The sequence below is a fragment of the Temnothorax curvispinosus genome, unplaced genomic scaffold, assembly GCF_003070985.1.
Source record: "Temnothorax curvispinosus isolate PA1 unplaced genomic scaffold, ASM307098v1 QBEX01015583.1, whole genome shotgun sequence".
Lineage (NCBI taxonomy): Eukaryota > Metazoa > Arthropoda > Insecta > Hymenoptera > Formicidae > Temnothorax > Temnothorax curvispinosus.
The window spans coordinates 7,546-22,296 of record NW_020225363.1 but is presented as its reverse complement, the minus strand read 5'-3'; the positions used below and the strand labels follow the sequence as shown (position 1 = coordinate 22,296).

Sequence of the window (14,751 nt, the reverse complement as noted above, 5' to 3'; positions counted from 1 at the left end):
TCATCAGCGCAAAGGAGACATATTATCCGACGGCGAATGTTTGTGCGAAATTAAATCGGTCGCGTGCCCAGTGAAAAGGATATGTCTAACGAGATTGTAAAATCCGCCAGGATAATTGTATTCGCGCTCAATTTAAACTCGCGTTGATAATCGATGGTCGTTAAATCGTACAATACTCTCTCTCTCTCTCTCTCTCTCTCACTCTCACTCTCACTCTCTCATTTTCTTTCTCTCTGTCGTGTCGCTTCCGGTTTTAATTCTACTTAACGAGCGGCTCGTGCGGCCCGATGCGCGATTTAATGCTCAAACAAAATGCATTGCATCAAATTCCGTTTATGATATAATTGAAACCGCGGTTCCGGCCGCATACAATTGCATATATTGTCGTAACACGCGGAACCGCCTGTTTGCGCATTCGCCAATTTTCCATATCAATCCTCGCCAAAAAAGCGCGCGGAAAAATTTTCAGATTGGCCGCTGATTTAATCGAGTCAGTAGCTCGGACTTAATGAGAAGCTAATTGGTTAAAGCATGAAACGACACTTGCATCGGCACTGTACGACAGGAATTTTTAATAAAGATTGTAATGACCTCTGGACTAATTAACGGTGCAATAGAAAGAAATTTGTAACATAATTTACATTTTTATTTTTATGTGACTAACGTTTATAGCGGCTACATACAACGATATTTAAAATTTATTTTTCTCTATTGTCACAATTTAGTTCAAAGTCTCCATCTATTTGTCCCAGATTTTATCGTTAAATAGGATATTGTAATTTTATTAAAAACTATAAAAGCGTTTTTAATAAATTTATTTATAGCTAATTCAGCAAAATGTCTTTATACGTATATTTGTTAATATTATTTGCACATGCAAGGCCTGCCTCTCTAGATACGCAAAAACAATTTTTCAGATACGTCCATCATTACAGCATTGTTTAATTAGTCGTTAAACTAAATGACATTAAGAATATTATAATATCTAATGAAATAATACTGCATAATGAATCTTATATGTTAATTATTAAAGAAAGATATCCTGTTCCGAGAACAGATATATAGAGATATAAAACATTTTTCATAACAAAAAAGTACGTAATGTTTGAGTAATTAATTAATTACTTCGATTATTTATTAATTTTTTTATATCTTTATCGACGTAGAGAGACAACCTGTTTTTATTTTTATAAAATGTTTTAATCTTATCCGTTAACACGCGAGAGACTTAGCGACCTCAATCAGGAATTAAAATATCTAAATTTTCGAGGAAATGGAATATTAGATGCCAAAGAGGTGGAGCCAAAGCGAACGTTGTCATCAATGCAAAAGTCGCGGAAGTTTCGCGCAATACGATTTGAGAACCATCGCTTTAAAGCCCCACTTATCGAGCGCCTAGTTGGTATGATAATGTAATAAAATAAATGGAGGTTGCTGCTTCCTCTCCCGAGCGATATAGTCTTCCACTCTCTTTCCGCCTCTTTCTCTCTCTCTCTCACTCTCTTCTCCCCTCTCTCTCCTCGTACTCCTCCTCATTTCTCTGGGACTCTGCAATCCGCTGCAACCCCCTCTCCCCTCACCATTATTGCTCGCTCACACCTCCCCTGCCACCACCATCCCTATTTGGCCCCGCAAAATTGGGGGGAGCAGGGGGACAGGGATGGAATCGAGAAGGTAGAAGGGAATGGAGAGAGCTCACCTCGAAAGCGAAATACAACAAGTCCCGCCGCCATTGCTGGATCACCCTTCAGCGGGAGTTTTGTCGTCGCGTGGGTGGGGGGTTGACAGCCCCGCGCGGCGCGACGAGAGTCAGTCTCACCCTTCCCGACCGACCCCGGTCGAGCCCTGCACGACCCTGGTTTTCCCTGCTTCTTGGGGGAGGGGGGGCCAGCGGAATGGAAGCAAGGGGGTGCACGGAGAACGCTGGGGTAGATAGGTTGAAAACTCCGCCCCCGCACATCCGTGAAAGCGAGTCAATACTATCACTGCCTTCCGCGCCCCCCGCATTCCGCCATGCCTATGCTCGCCCTTTCTCTCGCCGGAGGATGGATATCGAAATTCGTTACCGGCTCTGCGCGACCCCCGCGGGACTTACGATTGCGAGGGCAGAAGGAAGGGTTGATCGCGCAAAAGGGGCTCGATATAGGTGTCTTGCAGGAAGTGTCGATTTGTCGTCCCACTTTAACGATTGAACGTTGAGCGAGAAATGCTCTTTTAATCCTCCGTTACATGGTCGATATATTCTCTATGCCGTATTGCCGCGAGTCTAATCATGATAGGATTAATCTACTGAGAAATCTTCGCAAGCCTCACTCCTTTTTCAACATCGATTTCAGGAAGGTGGATTTGTAAACAATAATTTTAATGTTTTTTCTGTCTGTTTATCATCCTTGGTATCTAAATTTAGGGATAAGAACTTCCGAAGTTATGACAATTCAACAGAGAAAAATTATTGAAAGTAAAAAAAATTTCCTACATAATATTTAATAAGTTGAAGTTCCTTTCGAAGCGTGGAATATATATTCATAGAAGTAATATTTACCTTTATAGATTTTTTAAATATTTCAAAACTATGGTAATAAATAATGATAATAGCATTGTCATTAAATATGAGATACCTAATTTTTAAATAAAAGTGGAAATGCGCTCTCTCTCTCTCTCTCTCTCTCTCTCGATAATTATTAATAAATCGCATTTCCAAATTATACGAACAAATATAAGATTGAAAAGAGATAATATATATATATAATTAAAAATATACTTAGCGTGATGCAAGTTCGCCCGACGCTTCTTCTTTCAAAAAAGTTCCGAAGAATGAAGTCTACTCGTTTCCCTCAATTATTCTCCGCGGTTCGCCGCCTGACTCCGCGTGTTTCGCTAGATCCGCTCGAAAAGGCATTAAGGACGCTCACCCCCGGCGCCGGGGCGTTTAACTCCCCGATTGCTTTGACAACTTAAGCAGGCCCTTAAACCTCGCTCGAGCCCCGATGTAATTTATAAGCGGCCGAGGGGGTAAACTCCGCCGGGGACCGTCAAACTGCCATGTGGCAAAACCCTCGTCGGCAGGGGAAGTCAGGGATTATGCGGTGATAAATAAATATGTACGGTTATGCAACAACCGCCGTGACGGAGTTGCGGGGGTGCAAATATATACGTCGTTGTGCGTTGTAGCGACCGAAGTCAAATCGTGTTCCGAGGGGATCGCGGGCCGAATCTTTATCTTTCCTCCGAGTCAAATACGCCGGTGATCTTTGAGCTTTGCCCTCTCCCCCCATTTGAGGAGTATAATCATTTATACTCTCGTATCTAAAACTTGTTTTCGCAATTAATTATTAATTAAATTTATAATAATATATTATGTTAGTATTATATGTTACCCTTTTTTTCCACAATGTTATTTCAAAATATATTTTTATCTTCTACTGTAATTCATTTTCTACTTTGTTCTAGATTTTTATATTAGCATCACATTACTTTTAATATTATTATTTTCTCTTATTTTCTATGCCTGCGCACAAATTGAGTTGTATTAAATATATTTATTTAAAATTGTGTTATATAAGTATGTGTTATAATGCTTACCTGATATTGCGTTTAATTAACAGAGGAGCTAGTATCTAGAATTACAAATATGTAGTAACAATAAATAAGATAGCAGTAATAAATCTGCGAAAGAGTGAGTCAATGACAATAACTCAGTTAATCAGATTTATTTTTATTACAAGTAATCATTACAATATATATCACTGATTGAGAATACATTTTACAGCGAATAGTATCACAACACGAAATATACAGAGAAAGTGCGGACGAGCGTTCATTTACAGCGCCGAGAAAGAAATCAATCTCACTCACACCTTTATGAACCAAATTACTTTCATTAATCGATATTATGCAACATTAAATTTTATGAATTCGTATTGCCACCTCCGTTATTTCCAAATGCAATTTAATTTTGATTTCGCAACGTGTATCGTCACGGTTTATTAATCGTACCTCTGACGCATAAAGTCCGTGGGTAAAAAAAAGAAGTATTTTAATTGCGTTAATTTTTTTAAGCAATTTCAACGCGAATTTGCGAATATGTAAAATAATTGATTTTCGTATTACGTTCACAAAGCTGTAGAGTGTTTATTGCCCACCCCGTCACTTTTCTCTCTAATTCGGTAACTTTGGCTACGGTCAACGTGACGCTACAAATGCTTTGGAGCGTTCTTCTTCTCTTTCTTTCTTCATTGAAAGAAAAGAGAAGAGGAATGCTTCGAAGCATTTGTAGCGTTACGTTGACCGTAGCCTTTATGACAAATTTAAATTAAAAAAAAAAAAGAAGGAAGATAGGAAAAAAGCGAAATGTCTTTTCGGATTAATTCATTGACTTTCTACGAAAAACGGAAAATGTGCTATCAACGTGCCGAGCCTAACGCCCGATAAATATGTCTATAATAAATAAATACATGTATATATCTATGTGTGTATATTTACGCCGCAATTGAGTGCCCCTCGGTCGACTTTAGTTGCCGTTTTTATTCGTTAGCGATGCCATTCTTTCAGTGCCTCGCGTTTGTACGATAGAGATACTCGCCAATTGGAATCCTCACAATCATTACAGAGGGACTTAAGACTTTGTCCTTAGGCCTGATCGTGAAACAAAGTTCGCGCGCCCTGCTCCTTGATCCTTTCATTTAGAAAAGCCTCGCCCGCCAGTCTTTGCTGTTTTCCTTTGATAATTAATTTCGCCTCTCATGAATCTCGTTCTCGTTCTAGCGCCGAATACTTTGGATCGTGTGGTATTTGCATTTTATTGTGTGGCGTTCGTGTAGCGAAGTCCTTTGGTGTCTAAGATGATTTTAGTTTTTGTACATGTCACAAAGGACCTTCTCCATCGGCGTGTTCCCAATAGTCCTGTGGAAGTAGATCAATTCCACTCTTGCAGCTGGAACTGTTCGCAGCAACGGCAGCAGCAACAGCAACCTGCCGAAGCGGGCTGGACTATTCGGTTGTTGAGCACGCGCATGATGTCCGAGCATTAATTGTGCCTGATCCTGCAAGTTCTCAATTTGGCTCGAGTCCTTCAAACCGCGGGTTTCTGCAACGGGAAAATCAGCTTTCTAGGAGTGCATGTCGCAAGTTTACACGAAATTGAATAACTAACTTAAAAAAATACTCTCCAAAAGTCGAAGAGTAAAATATCAATGAAAACGAGTAAAATGCAAGTGTAATGAAAAATGAAAATTGAGCCTGTGCACTTCGAGTGATTCGCTACTAAAAAACGACGAGCGGAAGGAGATACAGTTCACAATTAAATAGCGAGAGAAATAAATAGAATAGTAAATTACAAATTAATTATAAAGTAGTTTACAAAAAAAAATCGAAGACGAGAGCGTCGCCAACCTGGGCGAAAGAGAACGATGGCCTTCATGCAGGCGAATTCCGCAGGATCGACCATGACCGCCTTGTATCTCTGCAGGGTGTCGTGCAGGTGTCTGACGTCCGCCGCCACTTGGCTGGGCTTTCCCGTGGTGGTTTGCAGATGCAGCCCCGAGTGCGGATGCGGATGAGGCGAGAGGGTCAGAGCAGTTAGCTCGGCGGCGCTAAAGAGAGGCGAAGATTCGAGCGGCAGACACCATTGAACCGCATTTAATAGGAACAGCTCTGACCAAACTTCTTCCAGGAGTATTACCTGCGCGATATAAATAACGCACTTGCAGTTTATTTTACTGTATCGCTTTTTAGAGCACCATTTTAATCGTATTGAATCTTCCTATAACGAATCCGCGGATAATTATATTGTAAGATTTGAAATAATAATTAAGCCACTATATACTGGCAGTCTATTTTTCATTTGTCGTATTGACATACAAATACGTATAGGTATTTATTGGTCTGATTAATTCTCGACAACTTCTATCGTCGCGATTACTGTTTATCAACGTTTATCAAAATAAATTATGAAATAAAAACGTGGTTAAATATACATAAGGCAAATATGTTAAATTGATAATAAATACATACATGTTGAGATACAAGTGAATCGGTACAATCGTTACCTGATCTCTAAATGGCAAGCCAGCGAAGGAGGGAAGATTCTTCGCCCATTTGACCGCCATGAAGAGCAGCCTCGCGCTGGTCTCGTAAACCGTTTCAGCACTCGCTGGTGAGTATAACGACGGCAGCACTGGTGGAAGCTGTGTGCATCCACTCCGCTGAGGCGTCAACGGCTCCTCGTTGGTTACGTCTATGCTGTCCTCGGATGCGTTTCCTGTGTTCAGACGCAAAGCTCTCTTTCTTCATGCAAATATAGAGTTTCCATAACAGCGGTGACAATAACGAATGACCAAGATCTGGGAATGATATCCACTCACGCGAATTTATATGAGAGGTAGGATCAGAAGCAGAGCGATAGAGACTCGTATTAAAAGGTTTCATGCATCTTTGATAAGATAAAACAAATATTTATTATATATTTTTTTTATTAGACTTCCTTTTGCTTAGTTTACAAGTGTTATTTTCTTTTTTGTTATTATCTTAAGAGGGTATTCTAGTCCAGAGGGTCAAAAAATCGATTTTCTTTATTTTTACTTTTTAACCCGTTGTGGTCACACCTCCTAAAAATAACGTAGTGGTCACACGGGGTCCAATGGGCCCCACAACAGTTTCCATTTGCGTTCTTTTTGATGTATCGACTCAAACCTTGAACTGGAATTAATTTATGACTTCCTCTTGATAATCCAATAATTTAAAAAAATTTTTTATGTTGAAAAAACGCGAAAAAAAAAATTTTTTTTCGAGAAATTTGACTTTTTTTACAAAAATATTCATCAAAATTTTTTGAGATAGAGTAAAAAAACTTTGTGCGTTTTACTTTCAAAATAGTATACTTTTGGAAAAAAAAAAAAAAAAAAAAAGCCTGGGGTCCACTGGACCCCATGTGACCACAACGGGTTAATTATAAAGCAGTTTATAATAAAATTCTAAAAATTAATGAAGTTATGAAGATTTGAAGAGATCAGTAGGTATCTCAAGTTGCATATAAGTCAGATTGATAACGTTCCACGCTGCTACAATAAATCAGTCTTTCATCATAAAGAAATCTTGATAATTTTATCTTTGTTATATTATTTGGGATCTTGGTTTATTTTTCTCGTCGATATGAATTTAAATTCATTAATTTGAACTTTTGCTCCAAAACATCTGCATTGTGGGAAAAAAAACAATATAAATTAAAATGTAGCAATGTATTAAATATTTATTGTATTAAATATTTGTATTAAATATTTATACATTTAATAAAGAATGCAGGCTAATATTAAAGATAATGGAAGTGATAAGAATAACCATTACAAATAAAACAAAAGTTTTATTCACTTATTCACTAGTCACTTAAGGGGATGCTGGAGACAGGTCTGTTTTACCACGAAATTTTCAGACACACAAATCTTTTGATTGATTTCACCGAATTAAAAATTTTTTGTCCAGAATTAAAGTATGAACGATAACGAAGACGGCAGGCACCAATTGCGTATAAAAAACGAAAAAAAATTAGAAAATTACATTTTTATTTTCGATTCTGCGGTCGACTCATGACAACATTTGCTGCAGATAAAAGTTTTAGACTGTGTACGTATACAAAAACCTTGCAGCCGTCACGGAAATACAATAAAGAAGAATCCTGTGCTTGCAGAAATGAGCTGCGAGCTTTAGTATAAGAGAAAAGTATGTTAGAAAATTTCATATGCACATGTTACGCGTCTCCCCGAATTCAGCCAAAAACTCTGCGCTCTGTATGTATGTGTAAGAATCGGTGAGCACTTCTTTATCGACGCTGGTCGAGTTTGCCTGCGCTCTGTATGTATATGTAAGAATCGGTGAGCACTTCTTTATCGACGCTGATCGAGTTCGCCCGCGACTCCAGCAGAGGTTACCCCTTTTAATTTTAATTTGGTGTTACCCCTTAAGGGGTAACACCACTGTAGCGTCCGGAGAAAACAGCCTAATTTTGACATTTTTTTAAGGGAATATAGTGAATGGAATACAAAATCGGTTTAAAGGCCTTTATTGTACATACTTTAAAGTGTGTTCACAATTTTTTTTAATTTTTTTTTTTACAAAATGGCGGCGCCAGAGCTCAGCAAAGGAAGTTTCTTCGTATTTTGCGGCCGGAAAGATTTCTCCTCCAATTTTTGACCTGGAACAAAAAACCAAAAATTTTTTAGTTTTATATAAGATTAGCTCAGGAAAGACGTACGGAAATTAAAAAATATCATTTTTTGTAAAAATGGTACACGTTTGAACAAAACGTTTCATTTTTAAACAATGAAACGTTTTGTTCAAACGTGCACCATTTTTACAAAAAATGATATTTTTTAATTTCCGTACGTCTTTCCCGAGCTAATCTTACATAAAAATAAAAAATTTGTGGTTTTTTGTTCCAGGTCAAAAATTGGAGGAGAAATCTTTCCGGCCGCAAAATACGAAAAGGCTTCCTTTGCTGAGCTCTGGCGCCGCCATTTTGTAAAAAAAAAAATTAAAAAAAATTGTGAACACACTTTAAAGTATGTACAATAAAGACCTTTAAACCGATTTTGTATTCCATTCACTATATTCCCTTAAAAAAATGTCAAAATTAGGCTGTTTTCTCCGGACGCTACAGTGGTGTTACCCCTTAAGAAAGCTAGGATCACTCATAGGAAACAGAAGGCGGTTCGCGATTTCTTTTAAAGAAGAGAAAAGTTGATGGGACTGATATATCAGACTAGACAGAATAAACACTACAAATAAACTACTTTCTGTGAAATATATAAAATTGCAAGAAAAAAGTGTTTTTTTTTTTCACAACTATGTTTTTCAAGCTTGTCCAACGTTTTTCTAAAAAATTATTAGTCCCGTCGACTTTCGCTTTTGCACAAATTTTCAAAAAATTTTTTAAAGAAAATGGCGGCTAGTTAAATATCACTTTAAATCTATTTCTTTAAATCTATAAACTGAAAAAGGTCAAAATTCCATTAAGTGATATTTAACTAACCGCCATTTTCTTTAAAAAATTTTTTGTAGTCTCTACCACGATGATTTATTAAATAAAACAAAATTCGTTTTTTTATTTCAGAGGTTTCGTCAGAAGCACTAGGACATATCTTAAAAGAAGGACAGAGTAAGAGATACTTGATAAAATTAATTTGTTTAAATATAAAAATAAACAATAATTCAATTTTTCGTATCATAAAATAACAATAAAACTTATGTAAAGGGACAATTATTTGAGTTTTTTTATTTTTTTAGCAAAAAATTCCTAAAATAAGCCTAAAATTAGGCTGCCTATACCAGAATACCCCCTTAAAAACATGTTAATGACTTTTTTATAAACATAATTTAATGATATTAAACGCAGAATTTGCGTACCGTCCTCGTTGTCTTGTCGAGGTGGTGTTGCCGCGTTGTTTGTGGAATTTGTCGTCGGTGCGACTGTAGGCAGAGGTAGTGGCGTGGTATATCTCGCCATAGCTAAGGACACCGGCGGTCTGAGAAATAATTCACGATAAAACGATTAAAATATCTAAATAATAAAGATTAATTATATAATTAACAATTTCTATTGATATGTTCTGTTAAATCTGTTAGAACTTTATTTCAGTACTGTATAAAAATCTAAAAGAGCTAGCGCGCAAAAATGCATTATGCGTATTTCAAAAATATTTTATTTTTAAATAACATCGTCCCTCTTATGTCAAAATCATGAATGTGGTTTTTATAACTAAAGGAGGAGGGAGCAATAAAAAATTATTTTACATTTTAATTTAAGTCTGAGGTAAACATTGATATATACAAGAAAATTTCAACAATTTTGATCTCTAGAATTATTTAAAATTATAAATTTCCAAAATTTATCGAATCGTATATTCGCATGGTATTGATATAAAGGAACTGATATTGTAATCTTCCTTGAATAATATAAAAAAGACGGAAGAAACTTTGTTCCTCTTGAATTGCCTGCTTTGACAGATTGCTACAATTTCGAGTTCGTTACATTACAATTTTTCAAATGTAAACTATCTTTTAAATCAAAGTACAACGATCGCAAGCGACGATATCTTCAGTCTGCTTGTGCGCGTGTTTCGTTTTGTAGGTTCGTCTTGTTCTGCGCAGGGATATTTTACATCAATTTCAGGTAGGTAGGCCGGCGAACAGCGATCGCGATCACCGGGAAAACGATCGAGGGGAAGACATCGTCGATGCCTTCGTAAAATAAACTTCTTTCGATGAATCCGATTCTCGCCGATGCTCGGCAATCGTTTCCATGCAAATCTGACGGTGCAGATGACGTTTTGCGGTGAAATCGCGGTTGATCTTCGAGCGAAGCAGCAACGACAAAGGTAAACTTTTGTCCCACGAGTATTGCGTTTCAAATCGTATCTTGGCGTATCTAGCCAAGCCTCTAGAAATGAGAGCTCGTCGTTCCGCGAGCGACGAAGAAGCGAGTATGATGACATGTCAAATTGCAGCAAGAACGGACGGAGCCGTTCGTAATTCTAGAGACAAAATTACCGGCACCATTACGACGCTCGAGGGTAAAGTTCCGTCGCGACATCGACGGAAGATCGATGCGGCCGCGCCGGCAGCTTCGCTGCGGAAGATGGCGATCCCGGCCGGTAGAAACTTTGCCAGCTGCTACATGGAGCTGTGTAAGCAGCAACGATTGCGACCGTTACCGGTGATATGCGTGACCCTGCCGCACAGTCTGGACTTCACCACCGATCGCATCAAGATGGACGACTGGGGACCGATCTTGAATTCTCTTTCCCTCGATCGCTCGCTCAAATCGATCAGCGTGCATAGCAGGTTGAAAATTGATTGATTTCAATACTTTTTGTATACTGTCTTCCTTTTATTTATAATGTTAGTCACTTGGTCTTTACGCGCTGTTTTTTAAGGTGTTATTTGACAGTGTTATTTTTATGTTTTCCTGTATATTTGTTAAATTACGCTAATTAAATTTTTCTAAATTGTTTCTCTTATTTTAGTCCTGCAAACTTTTATTGAAAAATTTATAAAATCGCAAATAAATTATTTTAAAAATATACCAACAAACTATAGTTACTGTTCTTAAACTTGTCACATACATTAAAATTTCTTTAAAATCTCTATCAGGTATCAATGTCGTAAGCCGTTGGAAGAGATAAATTCCGAGGACAAGGCGCGAGCGATGGGTAAGGCCCCGGTGGTCCTCACGCGCTACCTGCTGGAGTGGATGTCGCAGAGCGTCGGCCAATGCGTGAGAAATTCGCCCAGCCTCACACACCTCGAGCTCGAGGGCATCCCCTTTCCACCGGATTGCATCGCAGTGCTCTGCGTCGGCTTGTCGGGCACGCAGACCTTACACCATCTGTCTCTTCGACGTTGTTACATCGGCGACAACGGCTGCGAGCTGATCTGCCGTATGATAGCGGACATTCGTAGCGTGAGATCGCTGAATCTCAGTTACTGCAACCTCACGCCGAGCAGCGGCAGCGCGTTGGCGTCCGCGCTTTCGAGGCAAAAACTGGCGTTGTATCACGATACCTGGAAGCAATCGCTGAGGTATCGCGAGCCCAACTTCGAGACGATGCCGGGGCTACGTCGACTAACCTTGAACGACAATCCGCATCTGGGTAACTGCGCCGTGCGGGAGATGCTCGAGGCGATATGCGACAATCTGTGGATGAAGGCGTTGGATCTTCAGCACTGCGGCTTGACAGATCAGATCGGCGCGGATCTGCTAAACCTACTGGATCAGAACAGCACGCTGGCGGTGCTCGACGTGAGGAGGAACGCGAATCTGAACGACGAGCTCGCGATGGAGGTAATGAGAAGGCTAGTGGAGAACGACGTCGAGGGAAAGTCGGAGTACAAGTGGATGGGATTAGCGCCGAAGGACAAAAGGATCGCGCCAGCCGACACTCGAAGAGGCAACGAGTACGAGGACACCGCGAAGCCCTCGAAAGTGCGAAGTGCCTTTACCAAGTACGCGAAGCGACCGTGTCAGGTGATTCCACCGAGGAGAACAGTCCCGTTAACGCTTCTGCCAACGAAGATAAAGATCCGACCGCCTTCGCCGCCAGTTCGCGACACCGCTATGCAGCAACGCGATTTAATCCATTCGCAGACGATTGACAACGTACGAACGATACCCAAGGTCTCCCTTCACTTGGATCTTCAATCTTGCATACAGCCCGCGACTCGCGTCGATTGTGACGTAGACGCGCAATCGGAACATAAGAACGTCGTACGATGCTCCGACGTGACAAGCCTGAAGAGCTTGGATTCGACCAAGATGGACGTCGGCACACAAAGCGTAAACCTGCAGGACGATTCAGAAGAGATCCAACGTATCCTCGGGCAACTGGCGGAAGCCCAAGCGGAACACGATCGTCTTCTGGAGGAGACCAAACGAACCGATCTTCTGCTCGTCGAAGAACGAGAGCGCCGCGAAGCCGCCGAGATGAACCTACGATCGGCGCAAAATGACGTGGCTAAGCTGGAATGCGCTCTGAAGATAAAGGAGAACGAGACCAGAGGTTACTTGCAGGTCAGCAAGCAGTCCTTGGACGAGATATGCTTGTCCTTCGATCGGCTTCTGGAGCTGCTGGAGAACGTCACCGGCAAATACCCGTCCGACAAGACGCTGGGCTCGCAGCAGATCGCGAGCGCGGATATCAGGCGACGCTTGACGTCCGTCATCAGACAGACCAAGTCGGAGAATCTGAAGCGGGGCTACAAAATGGACATCGACAACGTGCTGCCACAGTACATTGTGGACAGCGCGCGAAAATTCGTCAAGTCCGAGAGTGACGTGAGATCGAATATGCCGATTCCGGTGACGTATCTCGAGAGAAAGATCGGCGAATGTCCGGAGAACAGGGAGCCGCGCTATTGGTATCGCGACGCCAATAACAAGCCGATGACGTCCGTCGATCGAGCCCGAGCGATCTTCGCGAGCATCGTTAGCGGCGAGGCTGTGCTCGACTTCTGCTAGTCGATCGATCGGCTGGGCTCAGCAATCGTATGCAAAGACAGTCGTATAGTGGGACACCTTTCTTCAGAGGTTTCACCCGTGGGATGTATATATACATATTTTGTACACGTATATTATATACATGTATACACTACGTGCAGGGAATGCACGCACGCACCCGCCGCGTTTAGACTTTCCATCACTAAAGAGATACTTCGATTCTCCATAGCGCGACTTCTTCGTTGTGGGCATTAATTTCGATTCGAACATAAACTTCTAAGTGATGCCGTAAAAGCACGTAAAAAACTCTTAGACATTTATTAATAGATGTCTTTTGTACTTTGGTGTGTTATTTTGTGAGAAGTAAACAATTTTTATTTCTATAATTCCAATATATACATATGTATAAAACTGCGTCCGGACATTTCTCGCGAAATTGGTAACAGAGCTGAGAAAAATTAAGATTACGACTCGCTTCATATTTTAACTTGTTCATCATCATCTTAATCCGTGATTACACGACGATGATTCGAGCATCATATAAAGATGCATTTGCAAAATGCATTTATTTCTATTGTATCGCATTCAATCGCCAAATATTTTTTTGGAGTAAAATAAAAGTGACGGATGACGTGACGTGGGAAATTGAGCAGTCAATTAGTGATCGAGTTAAAAATATGAATTAGCGTTTCTGAATAAACTTTGACGAAGTTTGTAATCCACGGTCCGAAAACAATGCGGCTAATCGGGAAGATCGATTGCTCGCGCGACGAAAAACGTGTGTAACATTCGAATCCATTTATAGCCATATTTTTTCTTAGCGCGTTATACTGTACATGGAATAAATATTGTCTATTATTTTCGTAAAAACTTTGTTCAAACATTTCTTGCCGCGCGAGGAAGTTAAAATAATTCTTCCAGATTGCAATTCGCACAACGTTTTCCTTTCATCGTTCTCGGTTTTCTCGGTGAGGCAGATTATATGGGCCTGTTTATAACTGTAAACTATAATCTTGAGTCAACCTTAATTTATGTGTAATTATAGATTCCGATGTCATTGACGATTATACGGGTGTCTGCGCCGGTGCGGGTTTCAAAGCCTCATGTTTACGCGATCGAATGGTTGATTTTAACCCTTCGTCCCACTAGGTGGGTCGTTTTCGTCCGGGCGAAAATCAAATGTAGTTGTAACTTTTGCAAACGCGTAGAAATGGCGCCACTGCGCATCCGTAAAAAAAGTCATGCTCCCCGAGAACCCGCCTACCGAGTTTCAAGGCGCCAGACCCCCTCCAGCCGTCACAGGAGACACGTAATTCTTGAAAAAACGAGGTTGGCGGCGAACACTTAAGCACTTTATTTCAAAATAATTGCATGCAATATTTTTTTTATGAAAGGTACGTTTTTCCCCTTCAATTTCTTTTTTTATTCATTTCGATATCTTTATTTGTCTTAAAGTTATGATTTTTTGAGTAAAAGATGATTTTACAAGTTGTAGTTGTAGTTGCTCCATTTCTTAAATAAAAAATATGTGAAAAAATTAAATTGCTTATAATTTTATGATTGATACTTCAAATTGAAGGTTTGAATTACCTTCATGAATTTTTTCAGATTTTTTGTAACATTTTAACACTTAAAAAAAACGTCAAGACGAAAACGACTCACCTATGCGGCGTAAAGGTACCAAAAAAACCTAGTGGGACGAAGGGTTAATAGAAACGATCTCTCTCTCTCTCTCTCTCTCTCTCTCTCTCTCTCTCTCTCTCTCT

At 39.9% G+C, this 14,751-nt stretch overlaps 3 protein-coding genes across 3 annotated transcripts in view; 2 read left to right on the top strand and 1 right to left on the bottom strand.

Moving 5' to 3' along the window:
* Positions 1–4,259: 4,259 nt before the first annotated feature.
* The window catches only part of LOC112465869 (photoreceptor-specific nuclear receptor-like), a 13,023-nt gene continuing 2,531 nt past the window's right edge, over positions 4,260–14,751 (bottom strand). The window contains exons 2-5 of the mRNA XM_025033637.1: positions 9,397–9,515; positions 6,048–6,259; positions 5,392–5,680; positions 4,260–5,086 (exon numbers count right to left, since the gene is read on the bottom strand). Of these exons, the coding sequence (XP_024889405.1) occupies positions 4,848–5,086; positions 5,392–5,680; positions 6,048–6,259; positions 9,397–9,515 (859 nt within the window). The 3' untranslated portion in view covers positions 4,260–4,847. The remainder of the gene's footprint in view (positions 5,087–5,391; positions 5,681–6,047; positions 6,260–9,396; positions 9,516–14,751) is intronic.
* LOC112465870 (centrosomal protein of 78 kDa-like) lies at positions 10,420–10,869 on the top strand. Its single transcript, XM_025033638.1, has one exon. It carries the CDS (start codon positions 10,436–10,438, stop codon positions 10,847–10,849), a length of 414 nt encoding a protein of 137 aa, XP_024889406.1. The 5' UTR covers positions 10,420–10,435; the 3' UTR covers positions 10,850–10,869.
* On the top strand, positions 11,165–14,728 carry LOC112465868. The gene has a single exon (XM_025033636.1). The coding sequence runs from the start codon at positions 11,198–11,200 to the stop codon at positions 13,004–13,006; it is 1,809 nt and encodes a 602-aa protein (XP_024889404.1). The 5' UTR covers positions 11,165–11,197; the 3' UTR covers positions 13,007–14,728.

Bases quoted from the DNA above. Each gene is read 5' to 3' on its own strand.
- LOC112465868 (XM_025033636.1), top strand. From the start codon at position 11,198: ATGGGTAAGGCCCCGGTGGTCCTCACGCGCTACCTGCTGGAGTGGATG.
- LOC112465870 (XM_025033638.1), top strand. From the start codon at position 10,436: ATGAGAGCTCGTCGTTCCGCGAGCGACGAAGAAGCGAGTATGATGACA.